At 48.9% G+C, this 24,285-nt stretch overlaps 6 protein-coding genes across 6 annotated transcripts; 5 read left to right on the forward strand and 1 right to left on the reverse strand.

Annotated features, from left to right (window-relative positions):
• Positions 1 to 1,667: 1,667 nt before the first annotated feature.
• Positions 1,668 to 3,599, forward strand: C8Q69DRAFT_20103 (major facilitator superfamily domain-containing protein). The gene is made up of 4 exons (XM_028626074.1): positions 1,668 to 2,171; positions 2,228 to 2,442; positions 2,496 to 2,672; positions 2,726 to 3,599. The coding sequence occupies exons 1-4, from the start codon at positions 1,762 to 1,764 to the stop codon at positions 3,334 to 3,336; spliced, it is 1,413 nt and encodes a 470-aa protein (XP_028488942.1). The 5' UTR covers positions 1,668 to 1,761; the 3' UTR covers positions 3,337 to 3,599.
• A 1,162-nt stretch (positions 3,600 to 4,761) lies between these two features.
• C8Q69DRAFT_20162 (Ccr4-Not transcription complex subunit) lies at positions 4,762 to 12,215 on the forward strand. Its single transcript, XM_028626085.1, has 4 exons — positions 4,762 to 5,634; positions 5,694 to 6,018; positions 6,076 to 11,996; positions 12,060 to 12,215. Exons 1-4 carry the CDS (start codon positions 4,936 to 4,938, stop codon positions 12,123 to 12,125), a joined length of 7,011 nt encoding a protein of 2,336 aa, XP_028488943.1. The 5' UTR covers positions 4,762 to 4,935; the 3' UTR covers positions 12,126 to 12,215.
• A 441-nt stretch (positions 12,216 to 12,656) lies between these two features.
• C8Q69DRAFT_450584 (putative adipose-regulatory protein-domain-containing protein) lies at positions 12,657 to 14,389 on the forward strand. Its single transcript, XM_028629447.1, has 5 exons — positions 12,657 to 12,854; positions 12,908 to 13,092; positions 13,172 to 13,627; positions 13,689 to 14,214; positions 14,268 to 14,389. The coding sequence occupies exons 1-4, from the start codon at positions 12,774 to 12,776 to the stop codon at positions 14,131 to 14,133; spliced, it is 1,167 nt and encodes a 388-aa protein (XP_028488944.1). The 5' UTR covers positions 12,657 to 12,773; the 3' UTR covers positions 14,134 to 14,214; positions 14,268 to 14,389.
• A 327-nt stretch (positions 14,390 to 14,716) lies between these two features.
• Positions 14,717 to 17,367, forward strand: C8Q69DRAFT_440405 (survival protein sure-like phosphatase/nucleotidase; the record flags this gene model as incomplete). The annotated part of the gene is made up of 5 exons (XM_028628643.1): positions 14,717 to 14,728; positions 14,852 to 15,744; positions 15,802 to 15,864; positions 15,958 to 16,031; positions 16,109 to 17,367. 5 exons carry the CDS (start codon positions 14,717 to 14,719, stop codon positions 17,365 to 17,367), a joined length of 2,301 nt encoding a protein of 766 aa, XP_028488945.1.
• A 1,260-nt stretch (positions 17,368 to 18,627) lies between these two features.
• On the forward strand, positions 18,628 to 22,467 carry C8Q69DRAFT_20238 (heavy metal tolerance protein). The gene is made up of 6 exons (XM_028626102.1): positions 18,628 to 18,941; positions 19,031 to 19,102; positions 19,177 to 19,644; positions 19,709 to 19,859; positions 19,922 to 21,353; positions 21,412 to 22,467. Exons 1-6 carry the CDS (start codon positions 18,735 to 18,737, stop codon positions 22,238 to 22,240), a joined length of 3,159 nt encoding a protein of 1,052 aa, XP_028488946.1. The 5' UTR covers positions 18,628 to 18,734; the 3' UTR covers positions 22,241 to 22,467.
• A 163-nt stretch (positions 22,468 to 22,630) lies between these two features.
• C8Q69DRAFT_20196 (hypothetical protein) lies at positions 22,631 to 24,161 on the reverse strand. Its single transcript, XM_028626095.1, has 3 exons — positions 23,700 to 24,161; positions 23,257 to 23,570; positions 22,631 to 23,195 (listed from the first exon to the last, which is right to left on the reverse strand). Exons 1-3 carry the CDS (start codon positions 24,080 to 24,082, stop codon positions 22,756 to 22,758), a joined length of 1,137 nt encoding a protein of 378 aa, XP_028488947.1. The 5' UTR covers positions 24,083 to 24,161; the 3' UTR covers positions 22,631 to 22,755.
• Positions 24,162 to 24,285: the final 124 nt, after the last annotated feature.

Raw genomic sequence — 24,285 nt, forward strand, 5'->3', positions numbered from 1 at the left:
TTTGTCTGTGATCGATAACCCTTCGAGCCGTCGGCCAGCGTCTGCTCACTGTTCGAAAACAAGGGCGCCTTGGGCAGTCAACAACAAGGCTGCACAACACACAAAACCCTCCCAGGCTGGTCTGGAGATACAACCCGTATTAAATTGGGACAGGAATCTGTGGAGTTGAAGCGGTGCAACCGTGGAATGGAGCTGGATAGAAGTGGGCTGGCCATGTTTACTTCCTGGTGTCTCTCGGGGCAACGGCCGGGCGGCTCACGGCACTGGTCACTTCTCACCCACATCCAATCCGACAACATCATCTCTACCATAGTTCTTAATACTCCACGTGAGCACGGCTGTCGCTGGGGCGCTTGATGCTGGACGATCGAGAGAATCTTGAACACTGATAGGCGCTGGTCCGTCAGGTACGACGCTGCGGCCCTACATCAGGCTTGCATAACGCCTTACTTGCACGCCGTTGATGTGCTCATCCTGACAATCCTTTGCTTACCGACGATGGCTTACATGGCGCTAGTTAACTAGCAATTGTTCTGCTCTCTTACTCAACATGTTGAGAAGGATAGCTAGTTACACTTGTCAGGAGCCTCGTCCTGTGTGGAGTGATATTAGTTAGCTTCTCCGGCACCGGTGCTCATCAGCCCTATATCCGTGACTGTTAGCTCACCCACTCCTGCCGTCGTGGGTGAGCCCTCCCGTATCTTCAAAAAAAATTTTAGGTACCTTTTGTATGGTAACACCATACAAAAGGTACATAAGGCCAAAAACACGATATATCCAATTATCTCAACATTTTAGTAGAGAACACCTTTATTTTAATTAATAATATTAAAATAATACAATATAGGAACCTACAGCTTTAATTTGAAATTAAAATCTTAATTATTAAAGTAAGCGTTTACTTTTTTTATTTTCCCTATACAAAAAATTTTTAGTGAGAAATCTTTAAATACTTATATATCTCTTATTTTTAATAAGAGCTTTTAAAAATTTTAAATATAAATTATTCAATAATAATATTCTAATATTATCAGTTAAAATAAAGGTGTCCTCTAATAAAATGTTGAGATAATTGGATATATCGTATTTTTAGCCTTATGTACCTTTTGTATGGTGTTACCATACAAAAGGTACCTAAAGAAAAATTTTGAAGATTGGTAGGAATTGAAGATACGGGAGGGCTCACCCACGACCGGAAGGGCGTGGGTGAGCTACAAGTCACGGATAAGCTATTATTCTTTAATAGTATCAACCAGGGAATCGGGAAGAGAACGTTGCGCCGACTAAGATTAAGCTACTGTTAGCTTGTTCAAGGCGGGGCAGCTCTGCGTAAGTAAGGCTGGGTAACTCAGGCCAACGGTCTGATTGCGCTCATCAGTGTGGATGACACAAGAGATCGCGTGGACTCGGAAACGTGCCTCATAACCATCAGACGGATCTTTATTGTGCCACCAAGTAATCTGGAATCCCATGAATCTATATGTGCTTGGCCCTGCAGCAGATACTTATTATCTCTCTCCCAAGCAATACTACTCGCAACTGCGCACGCCATCTGAGTCAGATATTCTACCATCCCTGCTCGCGCATTATGCAGTGACACATTTCAACAGAGAAAACGGGCAGGTCCACGATACCCTTATCGCTTCCCACGTTAATCGTAGTTCGTATCCAGCTTCAAATACTTTCTTCACAGTGTGTCTGGTTGCTAGACAAAATCCTCCTCGCATGGCGCCCTGATAATTGACAAAGAGATCCTTTACCATGGCATGGAGCATTCTAAGAAAGCAGGCTGTGTGGTTATGGGGGCCACAGAAAGAGGATCGAGAGCTGCTCCAAAGACTGGATATCACCCTACTTCCATACTTCTCCCTAATCTGGTTCCTGTTTGGTGTGACCCGTGCTTCCTACTCATCGGCATATATAAGCGGCATGAAAGAAGCTTTGAACTTTCAAGGGAAAGATTACAATTATATGAATACAGCATACCTCGTCGTCTATGCAGTCTGCCAGATTCCCGGGACAAGCTTGTTGACGATCGTACGGCCGAAATATGTATTTGTGATCGCAAATCTCACCTGGAGTGTTCTTACGTTGGTTACATACAAGATGCAACACTCCTGGCAGATAATCGTGCTGAATGCTTTTGAAGGAGGGTTCAGCGCTATTGCTTAGTAGGTACTCATGAGAAAATTCTGATCTGAGGTTATCTCCTAACTGTCTTGTACAGTGTAGGCGCGCACTTTATTTTGGGTTCCTGGTATAAAAAGACAGAGCTGGGCACTCGAGCTGCGATATTCTGTATCTTTGGCCATCTGGGTAGTATGGCAGGCGGCTGGATCCAAGCTGGCCTGTTGAAATCGTTGGCCGGTAAACATGGCCTTCCTGCCTGGAAGTGGATCTTCATTATTGTCTCTGTGATGACCATCCCGGTGGCACTGTTTGGTAAGCCTAGATCCAAGAGACAGACGGGAGATTGAGGATCTAATGGAAAGCAGGATGGGTCTTTATCCCAGATCTACCAGAGCATCGAGCAGCTTGGTATCTTACTGAGGAACAGAAAGAACATGCTGTAACACGACTCGGTGCTACGTCCAAGAAAACATGGGATATCACAGTATTCAAGCGCGTCCTTCTGAGCTGGCAGTTTTATCTGCTTCCACTGATATTTATGTGTAAGTTGAAATAATAACGACTTTTTATGGTAAGCTGGACTGACTTGCGGAAGTATATTCATTATGCGTCCAATCTTTAGGAAACAATGTCATGCAGCTATGGATGGCATCCCGTGGATATACCGTCATCCAACAGAACAACTATCCTACAGCAGTATACGCTACTGCAATTGTCGGAACAATACTTTATGCTATTATTTCAGACAAGCTCAAGTCCCGCTGGGAATGCTCCATCGCCATCGGTCTGACATTTGTAGTGGGCAGTGCTATCCTAGTGGCTGATCCCGCCGCTGACTCTGCACACTTTTTCGCATTCTATCTTTTGGGCACGACATACGCTCCGCAAGGTCTCTGGTATTCCTGGATGGCAGACGTAACGAGTCATGATGTTCAGCTGCGTGCCATCACGACAGGTTTCATGAACTCCTTCGATTTCGCTTTTGTGACATGGTGGCCCCTGATATTCTACCCCGTGACTGATGCGCCGAACTTTGAGAAGGGATACATTGCTAGTTTAGTCACCGGCGCATTAACGATACCTTTCATTGTTCTCATTGCATATTTGGAAAAGCGGGACGTCGCAAAAGGATTCATTGGAAGAAATCAGGAAGAGGAAGTCGTGCCAGAAGACGAAGAGGCTATTGTGAATACGACCCCGAAGTAAAGCTGAGAAAAATGATAGTAGCTCGAACTATCTACCAACGACGTGAAAAATATACATATTGGATTCTGCCGAAGCCTAAATGGAAAGGAAGCAATAATATGATTTGAACCTCCTAGCTAGTAGCTAGGTTGCTTGCTCGACTCTAGATCTAGGGGGAGGGTTGATCCCACATACGTCTCCCAATCATACAAGTCTCCTCATAAAAACACCACTTCCTCTACAGGTGTTTACTTGACACAAATTATGATAAATATATTTCTAATCACCACCTTTGTTAGTTTATGGTGTCATCAAATCATGTCAATGAAATAGCCATAAGATAGAACGACGTCCTAAATTTACTTATGGGAACAGAACGCACTGAATTTCCAGTCAGGATGAACACCTAGTTGCTTACCGTATGAGGGAAATGCAAACCCCAGGGTTCGTGTTGCTGTTCCTGAACTAAGACAAAGTTCATACTCTGTCCTATATTTATTATTTCGTTGCTATGATGCATATAGTTAATACACGCATGCATCGTTTAGTAATACCTATCGTCGATGGAAAAACTACTGCCATTTATACCACACAATCTACGAGTTATCTCGACGTAAGAGCTTAGAATCTACGTGGATTTCTCTTAAGGTACCTTGAGTTTGAATACCTTACAGTAATCGAGAGAGGAATCGTGACCGTAGAAAAGTTTCGGTAGCCGTGCCCCTTTTGAACTGGCGCCAACGTCCTGTACTTAGTTAGAGTGTGTAGTTGCTTACGTTGCTCTTTTGGCCTCAACTATTTTCGGTTTGTTAGATCAGGAGCACGCACAGGACCAGCGAAGAGCATGGAATCGAGGGCGAGCTAGGGTGGCTACAATCCACGAGTCCGGTCCGATGTGTACTGGAACGCTTGCTGGAATGCCGGGTAAGGAATGTCCACAACGTCGCAGGTGTGTCTGGCAGGTGGAAGGCACTGAGCCTGAGCTGAAGTAGATATCTAAAGCGTGCACTAAAATTCGCCATGGCGCCGACCTGTTCAACTTGACCCTCGAGTCTCCCAGTTTCTTCGCCATCGCTAAAAAAGGCGTCGCCGGGGAGAATGCCAAGGGTGTATCACGTGATAGGCTGCCCGCGTCGCACAGCAGCCCAATCATCGCACTGGAAATTAGGGTATCCTCATAAACCACAATGAAAAAAAAAATCATCCCGTAGAAGAAATCAATATTGTGAGTAGAGCTCCCTGTATGTGCCACTATATATAGAGAAATACTCTTGGTAGGTGACTGCGTAGAAAAGAAATCGTTACTGTGTACTCGAGCGCGGGCGCCTTCGAGTCGGAGCCACAGAGCTTCAGCCTCCTTCTGGTTAGACCAGCCAGGTCGCCATCTCCACCTTGCAACCTATCCTCACCTCTTTGCCCGTTCCTGTGTAGAACTTCCTCCAGCACACCTCAAAGACCAACCGTCTACCCCTCCGCGCATCATCCCCTGTCCGAGATCAGAGCAATCTGGTGGGATAACATCCTGAGCACGACATCCTGATCGACCCGTGCAAGTCGGTCACCACGTCTACCGGATCAAATTCTTCGATCAGCCTCAGATCAAATGATCGCGTTTCCTAGATGACCTTCCCTCCCCCTCCCCCTTCCACTCAATCATCGATTGCTTCTGGCACCGATAAGTCCTCTTCTACCAGGTCTGCAAGATCTCAACAGTCACCTTGGGGTTCTGCGCCTCAGTCCAGTCTACGCCGTGGGTTGACGCCGCTCGCAACCGCGAATCTTTCGTCTGCGTCCGCCGCCGCAGCATCAGCTCGTCGCTCGACTCAATCGAGTAGTCCCGGTGCAGGTTTCTCGACGACGTCTCCCTTGACGTCTAGCTTCTCGTCGATCTTGAACTCGGCAAACAGGCTTCCAGGGAGCCGTAGCGGCCCTTCCCCGGTCTCGACACCGTCGCCTTTTACATCCCTTCAAACTGGCTCGCAGCAACACCAGCCGGGCCAGTCTCTCTCCTCTCCAAAATCGAGGGCCTTGACGCCGTCTTCAGCGTCGCATCTGGCTTCCGCAACCGTGGGCGGAGGAGGCAGCGGGGGCGGTGGTGGGACGGGACCCTCGAGAGGTGCAGCCTTCTCGCCGTTGTCATCGGGTCCAACCGTTAACTCACCCACGGGCTTCTCTTCGGATAAGCCAGGATCTGGTGTAAACACAAGCCAGTCTTCTCTGACGAAGATATCGGTAGCCCAGGTTTTCCTTCTGCTGGACTCCATCACCGAAAAAGAAGGGAAAGAGAAGTGGGAAACCAAAGCCGCTCAAATCCATAAGGTGCGCACCCTGATCCCTGTTGCAACAAGGCTAGATTAGAGGGAACTGACAGCTCTTAGCTTGTGGATTCGAACGGGATGGAGGTTTTTTCCAAATATTTCCGCCGACTTGTGACTGGCAACGCTCCTCAGATCTTCCCCGGCACCAACAAAGCCGTGGAGAATGCCGGAAACTACCCCCTTCTAGTGCAGGAGATGCAAAAGGCCACACAAGATTTGGATCAGGCACAAAGAATTGCAGAGACAATAGATACATCAGATGGTGATATCTTTCGAGACTTCGATCTCTCCACATTCCTAGACCACTTCAAGCTTGACCCGTTGGCAAAGGTCTCCTTGGCACTGGCTTTCAAGACAGCAAACAAGTCTGACTTGCGTGCAAAAGGTGAGCGACAGTCTCTGGAAGATGATTGTCAAAGATAGATTGCTGACCTCATACTAGCTGATGCGATCTTGACGAACTCGACGCCCCAGTTCTTGCAGAGTCTGGCTACGCCATCTGATGTTAACAAGGACTTCAGCGCTTCGTTCCTCGGCCTCACGATTGAACGCTTTATCCTCTATCCGCCGCGCAATTTCAATGAAGATGTGAAGACGAAACTGATATATGCGGCCAGTCTGCGATACCAGAAACTCGGATCAGATATCCCTCCCGAGATATCATCTGGTCTACAGATGCTGCATTTCATCAATCCTCGTCTCGTCCTTGTACGTCAGCTCCACTCCAGGGGACCGAAGGCCACTTCAAGCCAGGATGCAGTGAATGAGGCCATAACCGCTGCCGGTTCGGATAGTTGGAGCGAAGAGCACATCGGCAATGCTCTGCTCTTCATGGTTCTGTCACAGTATTTCCGGGACTATTCACTGGAGACATTCCTTAAAGCTGTCCAGGCACACTACGCCGAGAAACGGATTAACTGGTCCACCATTCTGCGGCAGTTTGACCGTGAAGGACTCCGCATTGATGCAGAACCATTCGCGAAGCTATATTCAGCGTTACTGACGGTAGCAGTGGGGGATTCTGCCTTAGACGTCCAAAGACTCTGGGGTGGTGACTGGGAACATCGTGATGCTCAGATTTCTTTCCTGACGGCATTCATCATATCTGGCGTGGATGTCACCCAGATCCCCAACCTGAGAGCTACCTTCCAAGCGGATCTGTTCGCAGATGGTCCGGAGCCTGTTCGTCTCCGTGGCGAACGCGCTGTCAAGTCTCCGCTACGCTCTCTAGATGCCATGAGAGCTATCTTTGATCTGGCCCTGTTTTCACAGGCATCATGGGCGACTGCTGAAAGTCAGCTGTTAATTAAGTCGGTTGTCCAGCATGACCTCCCCGTTTTCCTTTGTTCGACGCTGGCTCTGCCGCAGCCTTGGACAAGCGTGCAGCAGAGCTTCGTGCTACGTACCCTCGTTGTTTTCCTCTTAAAACAAGAGGAAGGCTATCAACTTGCGCTCCATGGCGTCTGGAAACAGGACAGGCAATGGGTTGCAGAGCAACTCTTCACGACGTTCACACAGGATCCGACGACTACTGCCGCCATCTACGAACATGCTGTTGAGTACGGCTGGCTAGACTACCTTCTTGGTTTCACCAATGGTCTTGCTATAGATCTTGCCTCTCTGGCCCATCGAAAGGGTTCCTTCGACCTGGAACAGTGGGTCCGCAACGCAGCCCAGAAAGGACCTATGGATATGGGTAGTCTCCTGTCAAAGTTTCTAAGGATCAAGGCCGAGGATGAACTTCATGTCCAGAGAAAGGAACAGCCAGCTCCGCAAATGGTGAGCTTATCTGTCAAGACGGTCTTCACTCTTCTGTCAATTCTGGAGGAATACGTCGGCGACCGTGAGAACCTTACGCCCGTGCAGCGAATCTGTATCCAGACCTATCCTAGATTGATCAACTATGGAGAGGGATTTGATGACATTATCGATGCTAATGGCGAGAACGGAAACGCACTGCCTGAAGTCATCGACAAGCAGATGCAGGAACTGTTCGGCAAAATGTACCATGAAGAGCTGTCACTACGGGAGATACTCGAGTTAATGAGACGCTACAAGAATTCACGTGATCCCGCGGAGCAAGATCTGTTCGCCTGCATGGTTCATGGACTCATCGACGAGTATCATTGTTACCATGAATACCCATTGGAGGCCTTGACCAAGACCGCCGTTATGTTCGGTGGCATCATCAACTTCAGGCTGATCGACGGTATCCCTCTTAAAGTCGGCTTGGGTATGATCTTGGAAGCAGTTCGGGACCATGAGCCACATGACCCGATGTACAAGTTTGGTGTCGAAGCGATTGAGCAACTGATCGCCCGTCTCCCGGAATGGGTTGGATTTTGCCACCTCTTGCTCCAAATCCCAAGCCTCCATGGCACGACCATCTCACAAAAGGCAGAGGAGGTACTACGGGAACAGGGCAACCAAGCCGCCAGTGAAGCAGAGCTGGCGAGACTCAATGGTGTTTCTGACGGACAGGTGGCCATAAATGGCAACGTCGATGAGCTGATGGCATCTGACGGCGCGTCTCGCAAGTTCCGCTCGCTCCATGTCGATCCACCACTACGTCCTGATATCTATCGGGATCCAGACGAAGAGGTGCAGGACAAGATCCTCTTCGTCTTGAACAATGTGTCAGAGCAGAATATCGAGGTAAAGCTGAAGGATCTTAAGGACGTTCTTCGTGATGAACACCACCAGTGGTTTGCGTCCTATCTTGTCGAGGAGAGAGCGAAGTTGCAACCAAACTTTCAACAGCTTTATCTTGATCTTTTAGAGCTCCTCGGTGATAGGACGCTCTGGGCCGAGGTCCTCAGGGAGACCTATGTCAGTGCTATCAGGTTGCTGAACGCCGAGTCTACGTTGAACTCGTCAACTGATCGGAGCCATCTCAAAAACCTCGGCGCATGGCTAGGGTCTCTGACCATTGCTAAGGACAAGCCTATCAAGCATAAGAACATCTATTTCAAAGAGCTTCTTATAGAAGGTTTCGATACACAACGCCTCATGGTTGTGATCCCTTTCACTTGCAAAGTCCTCATCCAGGCGGCTAAATCCACCATCTTCAGACCGCCCAACCCCTGGCTGATGGACATTCTTGCTCTACTATTGGAGCTTTATCACTTTGCTGAGCTCAAGTTGAACCTCAAATTCGAGATCGAGGTTCTCTGCAAAGATCTGGAGCTCGATCACAAGGCCATTGAACCTTCTACGTGCATCAGAGACCGTGCCGCTCATGCTGAAGATGGCATATCCACTGCCAACATCCCCGAGGGCTTGGAAGCATTCGAAGATATGTCGCTTGCGGCCATTAACCAGGGAATGCGGAACGAGAGGCTCTCGCCAGCTGCCATCATGTCATCGCTGCCCAGCTTGGACAAGATCCTTGTCTTCCCATCGTCGGCAAGCAGCATGGTCGACCCGAACGTGCTCAGACAGATCGTTCACAGCGCAGTTGAGCGAGCCATTGCTGAAATCATAACGCCTGTTGTAGAACGCTCTATAACAATTGCTTCGATATCGACCGTTCAGCTGGTGTCGAAGGATTTCGCTATGGAACCCGACGAGGAGAAGGTTCGTCACGCCGCTCAAATCATGGTCCGCCAACTTGCTGGTAGTCTGGCCTTGGTGACTTGTAAAGAGCCTCTGAAAATGAGCATGACAAACTACATCCGGATGATCCAACAGGAGTATTCTGAGCAGCCCATGCCAGAAGGCTTAATACTCATGTGCGTCAATGACAACCTAGATGCTGCCTGTGGTATCGTCGAGAAAGCAGCGGAAGAGAAGGCCATCCCGGAGATTGAGAAGGTCATTGAGCCTCAACTAGAAGCACGCAGGAGGCACAGAGCAACGCGTCCGAATGAACCGTTCATCGATCCTTCTATGAATCGCTGGGGCTTGTTCATTCCTGAGCCCTACAGACAGGTTCCTGGAGGCCTCAACAAAGAACAGCTCGCAATATACGAGGACTTTGCTCGCCAATCAAGAGGACCAGTATCCGCGCACCTTCAAAGTATTTCGACCGATTCAGGTAGACAGCTGCCAGATGTTCTTCAGGAATCTTACCCGGCTATTCCTAACCTCTCCACTCCTGCTGAACAGCCTGCTGTTCCTCACCAGACACCGCAAGCGCAGCAAGATGCCCGTCTCCCGCAATCCGGTGTGGTCGGTGCCCAGCCGCAGCTAAACGGTTTCCTCGAGGCACAGAGCCCCAGGGACAAAATCGATACTCTTGTCTCTGATCTTCAGCTGGCTGCCCGGAATGCTCCCGAAGAACATATCAAGGAACTCGGCAGGGAAAGCTCGGTCCTGCAGGCTTATAATCAAGTGCTGCGCACCATCCTCTCCTCCCCGAATGGCGAGGACTTGGCTAGGTTGACCGCTGTCAAGATCTGTACGACATTATATTCCCAAACTGAGCGTTCCCTGGAGATTGAAGTCTTGGTCCACTTGCTCGCCAAGATCTGCGACATGTCCTCGCTAGTAGCGAGATACACGTGGGCCATTCTTTCGGAAGTGGACGACGAACATATGTTCAATGTCCCTGTCACAGTTGCTCTCATTGATGCAGGACTGCTCGACCTCCATCGGGTAGACATGATCCTTACGAAGTTGATTCTGCAGAAGAATACTAGTGCCTTAGAGCTTCTCTCTAACTTGATGGACCATGTTCTTTTCAATGATGAACCATCGGCTCTGCGATCTGATTTCTCTGGAAGCTTGGAAGCCATGAATCAGTGGCTTGTCGAAGACTCCAGCTTGTCAATTGCCAGTGAAATCATTCGCAAACTGCGCGAATCTGGGGTTCCTGAGGTGGCTGACTCTCTTCTCGGTGATGAGGCGAGGGCGAAACGCGATCAGATGGAGTATATCTTCAGTGAATGGATCGGTGTCTACAAGTTCCCCGGCGCGACGGATCGGACCTACTACAGTTTCCTGAAGGACATGCACCAGAGGCAAGTTATGAATAACCAGGAGGATTCAGCCCTATTCTTCAGGCTGAGCATCGATATCTCGGTTGCCATGTTCGAGCACGAGTTACAGAACCCCAACGGTAGTCTCGACGAGGCATTCCTGTACATCGATGCCCTTGCCAAACTTGTTATCTTGTTGGTCAAGTTCCAGGGAGAGAGCACCGGATCTGTCAAGGCCAGCAAGCCAGCTTACCTTAACTCTATTCTCTCGCTCCTGGTCCTGGTCCTCAATCATCATCAGGTTATGCGTGGTGAGGCCTTCAATCAGAGAGTCTTCTTCAGGCTGTTCTCCAGCATCCTTTGCGAATACTCGATGAACGGGCTACAGCAGAGCGACCAACATCAAGATATGATGTTCGCCTTCGCCAACAAGTTCCTCTCTCTTCAGCCAAAATACGCTCCTGTCTTTGTCTACGGATGGTTGTCTCTAGTTTCGCACCGAGTTTTCATGTCAGGCATGCTGACCATGCCGGATGAAGCTGGCTGGGGACCTTACTGTGAGATCATGCAGGCCCTACTTTCGTATATCGGCGAACAACTCAAGCCAGCGAACGTTTCATACGTTGCAAAGGACCTATACAAGGGTGTTCTGCGTATCCTTTTGATCTTGCATCATGATTTCCCTGAGTTCGTTGCGGAGAATCACTTCCAGTTCTGCAACGTTATCCCGGCTCATTGTGCCCAACTGCGCAATCTTGTTCTCAGTGCTTATCCTTCCTCTTTCCACAAACTCCCAGACCCTTTCCGAGAAGGTCTCAAAGTCGAGCGGCTCGAGGAGATAAGGGAAGCCCCGAAGATCGCTGGGGATATCGTTGCTCCTCTCCAGAGGGCCGGCATCAAGAACGTTGTTGACAGTGCACTCCAAAACAACAACGCATCCGAAGCTTCTATTCAGCAGATTTGTGAAGCTATCTATAACCCGCCAAGCAAGGGCACTGGTCTCTTCATGATCCCCATCAACGTTGACGTCGTTCTCGTTAATGCTCTCGTTCTCTACATTGGTCAGAGTGCGGTGTCTGCTGCTGCTTCCAAGGGAAACACCCGAGCCGTATTTGACAGCTCGCCTCATTCCGCCTTGCTGGAAAGACTTGCCAAAGTCCTTCAACCGGAGGCGCGGTACTACCTGCTGAGTGCCATGGCAAACCAGTTGAGATACCCGAACAGTCACACTTACTATTTCAGCTTTGCTATTCTCCATCTCTTTGGAGTGGACTTCTCTGAGCAGCAAGAGTCAGACATTCGTCAGCAGATCATCAGGGTGCTGCTTGAGCGCCTTATCGTGCACCGGCCGCACCCATGGGGCCTGATCATCACACTCCAGGAACTTCTACAGAACCGGAGCTATACTTTCTTCCGTCTGCCATTCATACAGGCAGCTCCCGAGGTAAGCACCTACCACAGTATATCAAAATTTCAGAACGGGATAACTAATTATGATCGCCTAAAGATCGGTCGCCTCTTTGATGCTCTTCTCCAGCACATTCAACAGCAGAGTCCTAGGGCCCTTGCTTAAACGCCTGCGTCGAAGTCTGTATGTTCGACCAGCATTTACTTCCAGCGTCTGCTGGGCGTGTCTCATTACCTCGCAGGCATCAATGCCTTCCCATATCATATCTAGCTGTTAGCTACTTGCAACAGCATCTTTGACTTGCACACCGGCGCCTTGGTCCAGTTCGGTACGGAATTACGGTTTATGTTTTTCCAACTTTTATCTTCTTTTGCTGTGGACTATTATGAGAACGTGCGTTGTCTACGACGTGGCCAGTACGAGCCCCGAAGGCATGAGATCCGCATGATTTCTCGCAATGATTCGACACGTCTTTCCTCGATTTGTGATGAGATGGCACGAAAAAGATCGTTAAAAAGTGTATAGGCGTAATTGTTGGACTGTACTATAATGATATGGATGCCCCTCTTAATAGACAATTGTACATCTTTCTGCAAATTTAATCTTAAGAAATATCAGTTAGTAACAATCTGTATACATGCGATTGCTTTCTAGTCTAGTTATAGGACTCTTTATCGTTGTTACGTTGTAGGACCTCTTGGGGTCGTTTAGCATCGGCGCCGAAAACTGGAGTGACGTCGGAGCACCCGACTTGTCGTCATTTAGCTTTGGCCCGGACAAACAACCATCTCTGTCCGATGCGAACACCGTGACATGGAAGCCAGGATGAGGAGACCGGCATACACAATGGATGAGGAGGAGGAAGAGGATATTTCCTCGATTTCCAGAGCAGTGGTAATGATAACCTCAGTGCCTTTCTATGCCTCAGCTGACTTCATGGCCTCCAGGGTCTCATAGCAAGCCCCTTTCGCGCCGCGATATCCAAGCAAGCACAGAGAGCGTACCTGAGTTCCCTGCTGTTTGCAAGCGCTTCCATAATTCTGCTGGGCATCGCGGCCGTCTCGTATTGGATATTGTACTTCAGATTTGTTCCGCAAATTGGCCTTGAGCGAGATGTTCATTTGCAATTCGGGTATGTAGCGCGTTATGCTCGCGCATGGAGCAAGCAGCTCATGACTGGTGAACAATGGCAGTTAGCTAACTCGACATAGTAATGGACACCCTTGGGGAACTGCCATATTGGACTCCGAATTGGCCTCCCTGCAGGCTTACGACGTGAGCGTTACGCTTGAACTTCCTCGGACCCCGTCCAACCTCGCTGCCGGCAACTTCATGCTAGACCTCTCCCTATATTCGCGTCCCTCCAAGTCTATAATTACAGCTGCAAATACCTCGACGCAAGTGCTTTCGCATTCCCGTCGCCCGGCCATACTTACCTACGCATCGTCAGTCGTGGACACGGCCCACAAAGTGTCGCGGTTGCCTTTCTATGTGTTTGGGTGGCGGAGGGAGGCGGAGACATTGGAAGTGGATATGATGGAACAGGTCGAGTTTGCAAAAGGATGGCGCAACCTTCCGGCAAGTCTCCGGTTGGAGATTCAAAGTACAGAGCGCATGCAGGTCTACAGTGCCAAGGTAAAGTTCCTGGCAAGATTTACGGGGCTACGGTATGTACCTTATGATCGCCTGGCAGTCAGTGGTTTCACATACAATACTAACTTGTTACAGTTGGTTCATGTATAGGTGGAAGATCACATCGTTCCTCATATTCAGTGGGATGTTCTGGGGTGTGTCCATGGCATCCAGCGCCATTGCCTGGTTAATACTATCGTCCTATCTTGGTTCCGGTGCAAGGGAACCAGAGAAGTCGATAAAGAAGGAAGAACGTGACGATCGCCCAATCAAGACTGAGGAAGAGACAACAGATAGCGATTCTGACGGTTATCAGGAATCATCGAAGCAGGGGATAGGACGGATCAAACGGGAAGAAGATCCTCACAATGAGGCTCTAGGTGACCCTCATGCTGCTGAAGCGGACGATGAAGATGACGAAGGACAACAGATCAGGGAAAGTCCAGGAGCGGGCACAGACTCCGGCATTGGCACTAGTCTAGAGAGTGCAAGTGCGCAAGGCATTCAGCGACGGAGGAGTCGCCTGTTTGGTGGACATTGAGATGGTCACTGATATCGACCAGTGTCGAGAAAAGACATGTTGGTGGACATCATTTTCTATGTGTTTGAGATTGGATGGTTTCCTTATTAGGATGTGAGATACCCAATGAAACGATAAATACTTCAATAAACAAACCTTAGTTGTTTGTATGTTTCTTGATGCGATTGTATCGTATGTAACTATCTGAAACAAACAATGGCTGCATCCTGGTTATAAATACTGCCGCCACATCGTTGTGGCATTCGTGAATTGAAGCCTTGGAGAAATACGCCAGCAGGGTAAAAGCTTGCTCCAGACCCTACGAACAGCCATGTGACTCGAACATATTATAAATATCATTATCTTTTTACGTGATTTCCATTTTTATTTTTCCGTCCCAATAACCTGCATCAATACTGAAGAATCGAGCCTCTTTACCGGCGAACTGGTTGTCCTACTCAGTTATTTATCGATAAAAGGTGGAGCCACTTTTGGTTCCGCCGTCCGTCGAGAAAAAGGCGGAGAGGGAAAGAGACTGCCGTTTCTGACTTTGCAGGTAACTAGTTACAATCTCCATTGTACAGTTTGAAAAGGACAAGCAGAGATGCATATCCTGGTAAGTTACTCTTGGCTTTTCTTTATCTCGTCGAGAGCAATCGTCCCTCGTGGAACGTTCCCAAGTGCTCAAGGCTGTCTTCGTCTGAGGCGGTAACTAACAGACCCCTCCCCCGCGGTGCAGGTTGTCAACGACGACGGACCCCCGTCGAACGAGTCTTCGCCCTACGTTCACTCGCTCATTCACAATCTTCAGTCCGCTGGTCATGTCGTCTCCGTCGTCCTGCCGCACCAGCAGCGCTCGTGGATCGGTAAGGCACACCTTGTTGGCGCATCAGTGACACCGACGTACTTCCGACCCGGTACATTGCACCAGGACGATGGCACAGTACACCACCTACCGCGCGACGAAGATGATGATGGCGACGAGTGGATCTTAATCGATTCGACTCCCGCCAGCTGCGTCCAGATCGGACTGTACCATTACTTCCAGGATCGGGGCCCTATAGACGTCGTCATATCTGGGCCGAACTACGGACGTAACACGACTGCACTCTTCTCTTTATCAAGTGGCACGATTGGAGGCGCTATGGAGGCTGCTGTATGTGGGAAGAAGGCTATTGCTCTCTCATATGCCTTCAGTTCGCGGAACCACGATCCCGTCGTCATTGCAGAGGCGTCCAAGCACTCTGTGCGACTGATTGAGTACCTGTGCAAGAACTGGGCTGATGGTGTCGATCTCTACACCGTCAATGTTCCGCTAGAGCCAGGTGTCAGTGAGAATAAGATCTTATATACCAACATGCTAGATAACCGATGGTCGTCCGGCAGCTGTTTCCAAGCCACCGATGCTGAAGCCTCTGGAGAAGGCCCAGAGGTTCAGGAGCACAAGCTTCGACTGGCCGGCGAAACTGGGGAACTCAGTGCGAACGGATCAGCGGACGGTGAGCCGAAAAAGAAGTCGAAGATTCAGCATAAGCATTTTAAGTGGGCACCCAACTTCGCGGACGTGTATAGAAGCGTGGAGGAGAGTCAACCTGGAAATGACGGCTGGGCAGTGAAGGAAGGGATGACTAGGTATGTTGGATCTTCTCGCGCTTCTTTCAGTAACGCGTATTAATGGATTGCGACTAGTGTTACTCCTCTCAAGGCCAATTTCATGCATATACCCGGATTCACTCAGGGGGAGATCAAGTTGTGAGTGGAAATCTTGGGCCAACGAATCTTGACGACTTGCTGTTTTAAAGTACCTGGACGTTCTCCGTTATAGATATCTAGATATGATAATAGATATCCCGCTGTTGCTCTTTTATTTCTGCGAGCATTTTCTGCGAGCATTTTCACTCCGTCTCTTAACATGCGAGGTATAGTTCTGATTGTTTCCTTCTTCCTTCTAGATCAGGAACCCATGCACCGGCTCTCTACTACTTGGTGGAACTAGATTCCCCATACGTACAGCCACTGATAGAGAACGCATTGCGGAATCGACTACGAGGAACAGTCTGCCAGGCGATATCCTCCCTTTCCGATCTCCCGGACTCCTCAGCCCCCGTACTACAATACCGGGAATATGAGAAGTTGGATTTCGAACACGCCCTTGCACATCCTTCTTCGTCATTGATCAACTCCTTTGTCATCCGCAAGGCTCTGATCCGGAAGCATTACCTTTCCAATACAGTTGCCAATTGGATTTCCAAACACCCTGATAGTATCCTCCGGAAACATGTGAAACCAGCCGTGGACTTTGAGGTTGACTACGCTGAATTTCTCGATGAAGCCCTCATGGAGGCTTACGAGCTGCGCGAGAGCTTGGAAGCTAATGAGAGCAAGGCTGAGCAAGATAAAGAGTGGTGGATTCTAAAACCAGGGATGAGCGATCGAGGACAGGGAATCCGCCTCTTCAATAGCGAGGCTCAGCTGCAAGCGATTTTTGAAGAGTGGGAGGAAGATGAATCTGATGAGGAGGATGACGAGGCCAAAGTTGGAGCTGAGCCTTCGGTGGATGAGAACGCTACCAAGAATGAACAGGGAGTCGTGACCTCTCAACTGCGCCATTTCATCGCTCAGCCTTATATCGATCCTCCCCTTCTTTTACCGTCTGCATCCAACAGGAAGTTTCATATCCGCACCTATGTCCTTGCCGCGGGTTCTTTGAAGGTCTATGTATTCAGGGAAATGCTGGCTCTGTTCTCTGGAGTGCCATACCAAGCACCTTGGGAGGAGGAGGATGAGGTGAGAGATCTTGCGAGACACTTGACCAACACCTGCCTTCAGGAAGGAGGCAGCGCCAACGAGGGCAGCGTAAGACGCTTCTGGGACCTCGAAGACTCCGCACCTGGGCTACCTTCGAACTGGAAAGACAGCGTGTTTGACCAGATCTGTGCCATCACGGGTGAGATATTCGAGGCAGCAGCCAGAGGTATGCTTGTCCACTTTCAGACCCTTCCTAATGCTTTCGAGCTCTTCGGCGTGGACTTTCTGGTCGATGACGCTGGAAATGCCTGGTTGCTGGAGCTGAATGCGTTCCCCGATTTTGGGCAGACTGGCGAGGACCTTAAGGAGACTGTGGTAGGACGTCTATTTGAGGAGGTCGTGGATGTCGTTGTCAAACCATTTTTCGGACTTGGGGAGGTGCCGCGTCCCGACGACAGCATGGGCCTCAAGCTCGTTGCTAGTTTAGATCTTGGCAGGAAGATCTAGAGGTTGCCGCCAAGAAAAAAGGAGATTTGTATTATCAAATATTAGATATGCTTAACTACCATGTAGTTATATATTGCCAGTCATGGTCGCAAAACCTCCAAAATGGAAGCCTACAGATTTACTTGTTAACTACAAGCTCTGCAAAACCAAGCTAGGGGTTCTCTTGCCTGCAGCACAATCGAATGCTCAGCAAGCATCACTTGCCCTCCGTGAACTCGATGTCTGTACACTCTTTCTCCATCTGCGAGAGATCACAGCAGAAATGTGATCTTGCTCAGCACAGGAGAGCGGTGGATAGTTATCTGGCCGATGTAAATAAGCGGTGACGACGCAAGACGTGAAACACATCAAGCTTGGTGAAGGTAAAAGAGCCACTCACCCAGTCAAGCGAATAAGACAATATGATTTTATGCACATCAAGGGCGGTCAATCTCTCTGTAGTTCAGTTTATGCACTCTCTCTCGCCTATATACGAACTTGGATAAGATAGTTGTGCTTAATTTCTGTGATATTGTGGCGTCAAAATTGGATTCATGAGTGGCTTGTGCAAACTGCGCTAGATTATATGCAGGGAGCCAATAGTGTTTTTCTTAATCGTTCCGTGCTGGCCTATCCTTTCGAAAATGAGGCGGTTTTTCCTTCCTGGGGACGCGGCTATCAAGCAGGCAGTGACGATCTTCGCATCGTCCCCCTTCTGAGCATTGATTGTCATCTCGTTGACATAACTAGGTGGATCTGAGAAAGGGCCCTTTGTCAGCGTCAGAGCTTTCTTCGTGAATCCTGGGGAGTGATACGTGTCTCCTGTTGAGTTCTGTGGGGAGTGGAAGATAGTCAACACGAAGAAGCCTACCTTGGTGCGTGATCGAGCAGATATATAATACCAAACAACAGAGAAACAAAACCCCCCAGACTTAGGAAGTTCCCATCAACTTCCCTGGACCGTGAATGAGCAGTGGAAACGCATGTAGAGTCATTGAAGGCAGGCTCAGTCTATGTTGTCTTTCACTTGTCGGTAAAGGCCTCCCAGCTGCCCAACCTGGATCCAGATTGGGAACTTGGAAGTTTCGCACCTTCCTTCAGATAACCCGCAAGACTCCTCCAGATCGAGCGCGCACTCTACCTTGTTCTCTCATCTCGATAAATAATTGCTGATAAATAACAATCCCGTTCATACGAGACTCTTCAAGAATTTCTCACATTCAACTTGGCGCACTGTATGACAGTTCACATAAGAGCTAAGATCCTGGCAGCCCGCGCTCTTCTTCAAAGACACGAAGCCAGTGTATTCGTTCCTTGACGTCGAGGACGAGTAGCCTAAAAAAGAGGCAGTTCTTCGATTTATATGATACCCCGTAACCCACGGCAAAATGGCTAGTGCCCAGATGGTGCAGGCAGGAGGTATTTCGCTCGCAATTCGGACACTTCACTCTTTTCTTCCACTCGTCGTAGCAGTCTCCTTTGCTATTTCATACATCGCCAGTGCCTTACGGAAGAACGACCATGGTGGGAAGCTGCACAGAGGTCGCAGCAGGGAGATTGTTCTGTGGATGATCTCCACAGTCCTTACTACATACGTGAGTGTTGTCTTCGAGTTCACATTTGAAGCTGATATAAGTTTCTCGTTGATGGAGATTGCTTGAAATCCTGCTAACTGATAATGAAGTGTCTAGATTCTGTAATCCTCATCTATGTTGCCTTCTCCAACAATCGTGGAATTGTACCGCAGGATCATATTGTAAGAACTCTCAAATCACCAGTCAGATATCTTTCTTGATGGGATGTGAGGATGACTAAACCCAGCCTCCGTAGGTATTCTCGCTGAGTTCAATCTTGCTATGGATTGCACTGATTTTCGGTTTTGTCGACTATGCATCGACTCCGTGGTACCCGTTCTACGGTCCTTGGGTCACGTACATGGTCACCGAGGCCGCTCTGTTGGGACTGTCTACTCGCGCTCCACAGGAAATCACATATTATAAGACAATGATGTGGATCCAGATACTGCGCCTCTGTGTCTTATGTTCGCTACTCTGCTTCTCTTTCTCCTCTGACTTCCACAATAGGAGAGCAAGGAGAGTGAATACTGATGAGGAGACTGCACCCTTGTTGGCCCCTGGAAATGCCGATACCAACCATCTGGAATCCCCTCAACAATGTTCATTGGTGAACAACTACGAAACAATTAATGGAGAGGGGGATGGATCAAGTGACCTCCATCATGATAGAGGGAAGAAGGGGGATCCAGAAAAACAATCTAATGTCCTCGAGGATTTCATGGTAAGTCCCTCTGAAGAATAGATAGGACCATCAACTTTCATTTCGGACAGCTAAATGAAGTTAGTTTCTTCTTCCGTTCTTTTGGCCTAAGACAAAGCCTCGCCTGCAATTACTCTACGGCGGTGTAGGTTTGTGTTTAGTGGTCGACCGTGTACTCAACATCTTTGTTCCCATACAACTTGGTCTAATAACAAATGTCTTGAGCAGACAAAAGGGTAGGTTCTACGGTCCAGTACAAATTTCTTTCTATTTCCTAATATCTCATTTTCCTGTATAGAAACGGTTCCTTGGAAGGAGATAGTGGTCTTTGCTGCACTCCGTTTCCTAGATTCCAGTGGCGGCGTCTCGGCCATCCGACGGTATCTATGGCAGCCATTAGAGAATTTTACATATCACGAGATCAGTACTGCAGCCTTCAATAAAATAATGACGTTGTCAAGCGACTTCCATGATAATAAGCATTCTGGCAGCCTGTGGCAGACTGTCAGCCGTGGGAGATCCATCCGCCATGTCGTCGACTCCGTCCTATTCCAAATTGGGCCGATGATAGTCGATCTTGTGTTGGCCGTGAGTATTCTCTACTATCTGTTCGACGCCTATATGGCTTTGATTACAGCAGCGGTCTTCATCTTCTACCTATGGTCTTCGAGTAAGATCTTGGCCAAGCAAAAGGATAAACAGAGGCAATTGATATCAACTGTGGAGAAGGAATATGATGTGCTCTGCGAATCGACCTCCAATTGGCAGACAATTTCGTACTTCAACCGGGTCGATTATGAGAAAGACCATTATTCATCTGCAGTCAAGAATCACATGAACTCGTCACTGACGTTCACATTGTGGTCTAACTTCGAGTCAGTAGCACAGTCATTCCTGCTTGTTGGCGGTTTGACGGGAGCATGCTTCCTTGCCGCATATCAAGTTGCTCAGGGGCGCAAGTCTGTAGGTAGTTTTGTGATGCTTCTAAGCTATTGGGCTCAGTTATCTGGGCCTCTCAGGTTTTTCGCCCATGGATTCTGCAACTTCGCTCTTGACATGATCGACGCGGAGGAGCTAGTCCGTTTGCTGAGACAGAAACCAACCATTCATGATCACCCAGGGGCTAAGGAACTAGTGCTTGACCAAGGAGAAATTACGTTTGATAAGGTCTGCTTTTCTTATGACGGCCGGAGAAAGATCCTAAAAGACGTCAGCTTTCGTGTTCGTCCTGGTGAGACCGTGGCACTCGTGGGAGAGACTGGAGGAGGGAAATCAACTATATTAAAATTGATTTCACGCTTCTACGACCCAGAAAGCGGCAAAGTGACAATTGATGGCCAGGATATCCGTGATGTCACTTTGGACAGTCTCCGCGCAAATATCGGCATTGTACCTCAGGATCCAGCACTTTTTCACGACACTATCATCAATAACATTAGATATGCCAATCCTTCAGCAACTGACGAAGAGATATATGAAGCATGCAAAGCTGTTGCACTACATGACAAATTTCTAAGTTTTCCTGACGGGTATCGAACACTTGTTGGTGAGCGCGGAGTCAAGCTGTCTGGTGGAGAGCTCCAAAGAGTGGCTATAGCAAGGGTTATAATCAGAGATCCTAGTATAGTTCTTCTTGATGAGGCAACCAGCAGCGTGGACAGCAACACAGAGATGCAAATCCAAAACAGTCTAGGGAAACTCACTGCTGGACGCACAACCCTAGTTATCGCGTGAGCCTCATGTCCAATGGATCACAACTATAGTACCGAAACTGACCAATGCTTACAGACACCGTCTTTCTACCGTGATCAACGCAGATAAGATCCTCGTCATTGATGCAGGAAATATTGTTGAAGAAGGCCCTCATGAGGAGCTCCTGAAGAGAAAAGGGAACTATTATCGCTTATGGTCACATCAGTCTAGCCTGAAATCCTCGATCCAGAAGCGCAAAACGGGCGATTCACAATCTACCGGAACGCTCCCTGCTAAAGGATGGCCCGGTGGAAGATCATCTAAAACTGGTAATGGTACAGAAACTGTGCGCGAGATCTCTGTAAGAAGCGACAGAGAACCCCTATATCACGATGACTTGAGTACAGATCAAGAGGAAGGTTATGGGGAACCAGATTTGATTCTCGATATTGCCTCAAACAGCTTTCTCGACCTCGACAAAGACCATTCGAAGATATCTTCTCTCAAGCCAGATGCTCCCGAATTTATCCCACAGCGCTTACAACGTACGGAAACCCCTGCTTCATCCGCTCTCTATGGGTATAATACAATCATCAAGCCCGCTAAAGACAATGCTGGGTCCAATCACATCGGAAAAGAGAACTACAGAGGAAAGGCTACAGAACATGCTGCATGCGACCATGGGCTAGACTCGAACGGGCAGGTCTCAGACAGCTTGCGTACAGTGACTAAAAGAAGCGACATTATTGAGGAGGCCAGCTCGACTACTGCCCGAGTTCGAGTAGCGACGGCTCTAGGTCTTCAGCGGGCTGTCAATTGCAGCACAGTGAACGCAGACGTGAGTCCTAGTAAAGCGCACAAACATAAGAAAAAGCGGATATCTCGAAAGAGATTATCCAAAAGTGAACCGCCTTCTCTCGGTTAAGACACCAAACATGTCAGCTCCGTGCCAGTGGTGACCAGGAATTCGGTATATGGACACTGATATTGTTAGAATGAGAATGCCCTCGAAAGCTAGTCTATCTCTCGGTTCGATGGAAGAGACCTTGGGACGGTACGAGATGCGATGCCATCATGCATGAGATGTTGACCCGTGTCGGCCAGTGGATGGCTGCTGTGAGCAAGGAAATTATTTAATTTTAATGAAGAATAAAATGTATGAGATCTTTGATGACTCGTCCCCTGTTTCATGCCTAAAGGATCGCTTGAAGTTGTACTATTCCTCAGATTTTCCAGAAGAGCATGCCATCATGCATGTAAAGACGAGCATTTTCTGAGTCCGTCTCACCCTTTGTATTTGTTATCGAGATGGTGGTTAGTTAGTTATTTGCCTTCCTGACTAATTGACACGCGAAATCCACTTCGATCGCCCTATACAATGGAGGAACGACCAAACCGTCCCATACGGGAGCCACATAGCCATCACGTCCACCATGGTCTTCACCCAAATCTTTGCTTTGCTAATGCCTTGAGCCAGCCCATCGTCTCTTCTTCTTTTTGCCGATATCTCTGCAGTCGTTCCTCCCGCTCTGCTGCACGCGCCCGCATCATTTCCTCTCTTCGTAATTCCCGCTCGTTCTTTTTCCGCTGCTCCCTCTCTCGTTCTTTCTTCAATATATCGAGATCATTGTCCCCTCCCATGAGCTCAGCTTCTGGAGCGGCCTCCATGGGTGACCCGCCCCTAACTGTCCGAGCAAACTCCCGGTTTGCAGCTGCAGCTTCCCGCCGTTTCTCCATGCGCCGTTCATGGGTGCCGGGTTCGGCACGAGGAGCGACTTCATCGTTTATATGTCGCATCTCGGCTTTATGAGAACGGATCTCGGCACGGTGTTGCTTCTGCCGGTCTTCGCGAGCAGCGATTGCGTCCGCGATTGCAGTCGCTAGTGATGATCATTAGCAATCCATATCCTTTTCCCCCTTCGATGACCGACGTAGGCTCACCTCTCCTGATCTCTAAATCTTGTGTATTCGGGATCGTTGGACCAGGCCTTGCTCCGGTCATGCGGTCTTCTGATACCACTGACATGCCCGGGTGCGGAAGTTTAGGACCATAATCCTCATCTTCGTCTTCGTCTTCTTCCCTTTCATCTCTAGTATGCCGTGGTCTTCCGTCCTGACTCGCTCCATCGTAGTCTGGCGATGTTCGTCTCCAACCTGCGTTATCGCGCGACGGAAGCGGTTCCTCTGCAGCGCTGCGGCGCGCTTTCTCGAGCGTGACAGGATCATACCATCCTTCAGCAAGTTCTCCACGGTTCCTAATATGTTAGCCTTTTTTAGCCTTTCCTCTCCCTCCTCATACCATCGTGGAGATATATATAGCGACACCCGAGTTAAGCGTCATCGATACGATGTAAAAGCCAGACCATCCACACTCCGGAACTTACCATTTCCCAATAAAGCTCTTCCACCTTCCTTTCACTTCTTCATCGCTCAAATCTTCCATTATAATCCCCTTCTGTATATCAAGATACATCGCAAACATTGGTTCGAAGAGAGGCAAATCGCGCTTCGAGAGCTGTCGCGCTCCGAACGGTAACTCGACCGGCGCTGCTTCGCGACGAGCCTTTTCTGAGTGCCGATCATGTCTGTGACGGTGATGTGAATGATGATGATGATGATGATGATGTCTGCTTCGTCTGCTACTCTGTTCTGGAGAGCGGGAGCGCGAGGCGTGGTGGTGCTGATGACGGTGATGGCGCGAGTCTGGGGATGCAGATCGGGTCACAGAGCGATGGGAGTAGGAGTCGGAGCGCTCGCGATAGGACATTATTTCGCTCCTTTTTGGGTTTCGTTGGGGTGGGATCAAATTGCTTTTGTGCAAGAGATAATCTAACTGGAATTCGTAGCTATGGAATCTGGATGATGATGATGCCAAGCTTTCCGCCCCGAAGGTCTGGTTCCCCGCTTACTCCAAAGGGAAGATGAGGTTTTAACTATGTACCTGCATTGATCCAAAAACTAGGGTTTCAA

The sequence above is a fragment of the Paecilomyces variotii genome, assembly GCF_004022145.1.
Source record: "Paecilomyces variotii strain CBS 101075 chromosome Unknown C8Q69scaffold_1, whole genome shotgun sequence".
In the NCBI taxonomy this organism is placed as follows: Eukaryota; Fungi; Ascomycota; class Eurotiomycetes; order Eurotiales; family Thermoascaceae; genus Paecilomyces; species Paecilomyces variotii.

What these genes read in the sequence shown, in the direction of transcription:
- C8Q69DRAFT_20103 (XM_028626074.1), top strand. Translation starts at nt 1,762, where the DNA reads ATGGCATGGAGCATTCTAAGAAAGCAGGCTGTGTGGTTATGGGGGCCA. An exon ending in GGGTTCAGCGCTATTGCTTA is followed by an intron (nt 2,172 to 2,227) that starts GTAGGTACTCAT and finishes TGTCTTGTACAG; the next exon opens with TGTAGGCGCGCACTTTATTT. An exon ending in GCTTCCACTGATATTTATGT is followed by an intron (nt 2,673 to 2,725) that starts GTAAGTTGAAAT and finishes GACTTGCGGAAG; the next exon opens with TATATTCATTATGCGTCCAA.
- C8Q69DRAFT_20162 (XM_028626085.1), top strand. Translation starts at nt 4,936, where the DNA reads ATGACCTTCCCTCCCCCTCCCCCTTCCACTCAATCATCGATTGCTTCT. An exon ending in AAGCCGCTCAAATCCATAAG is followed by an intron (nt 5,635 to 5,693) that starts GTGCGCACCCTG and finishes GACAGCTCTTAG; the next exon opens with CTTGTGGATTCGAACGGGAT. An exon ending in TCATACAGGCAGCTCCCGAG is followed by an intron (nt 11,997 to 12,059) that starts GTAAGCACCTAC and finishes GATCGCCTAAAG; the next exon opens with ATCGGTCGCCTCTTTGATGC.
- C8Q69DRAFT_450584 (XM_028629447.1), top strand. Translation starts at nt 12,774, where the DNA reads ATGGAAGCCAGGATGAGGAGACCGGCATACACAATGGATGAGGAGGAG. An exon ending in GATGTTCATTTGCAATTCGG is followed by an intron (nt 13,093 to 13,171) that starts GTATGTAGCGCG and finishes AACTCGACATAG; the next exon opens with TAATGGACACCCTTGGGGAA. An exon ending in GCAAGATTTACGGGGCTACG is followed by an intron (nt 13,628 to 13,688) that starts GTATGTACCTTA and finishes AACTTGTTACAG; the next exon opens with TTGGTTCATGTATAGGTGGA.
- C8Q69DRAFT_20238 (XM_028626102.1), top strand. Translation starts at nt 18,735, where the DNA reads ATGGCTAGTGCCCAGATGGTGCAGGCAGGAGGTATTTCGCTCGCAATT. An exon ending in CCACAGTCCTTACTACATAC is followed by an intron (nt 18,942 to 19,030) that starts GTGAGTGTTGTC and finishes CTGATAATGAAG; the next exon opens with TGTCTAGATTCTGTAATCCT. An exon ending in TTGTACCGCAGGATCATATT is followed by an intron (nt 19,103 to 19,176) that starts GTAAGAACTCTC and finishes CAGCCTCCGTAG; the next exon opens with GTATTCTCGCTGAGTTCAAT.
- C8Q69DRAFT_20196 (XM_028626095.1), bottom strand. Translation starts at nt 24,082, where the DNA reads ATGTCCTATCGCGAGCGCTCCGACTCCTACTCCCATCGCTCTGTGACC. An exon ending in AAGAGCTTTATTGGGAAATG is followed by an intron (nt 23,571 to 23,699) that starts GTAAGTTCCGGA and finishes CTAACATATTAG; the next exon opens with GAACCGTGGAGAACTTGCTG. An exon ending in AGATTTAGAGATCAGGAGAG is followed by an intron (nt 23,196 to 23,256) that starts GTGAGCCTACGT and finishes GATCATCACTAG; the next exon opens with CGACTGCAATCGCGGACGCA.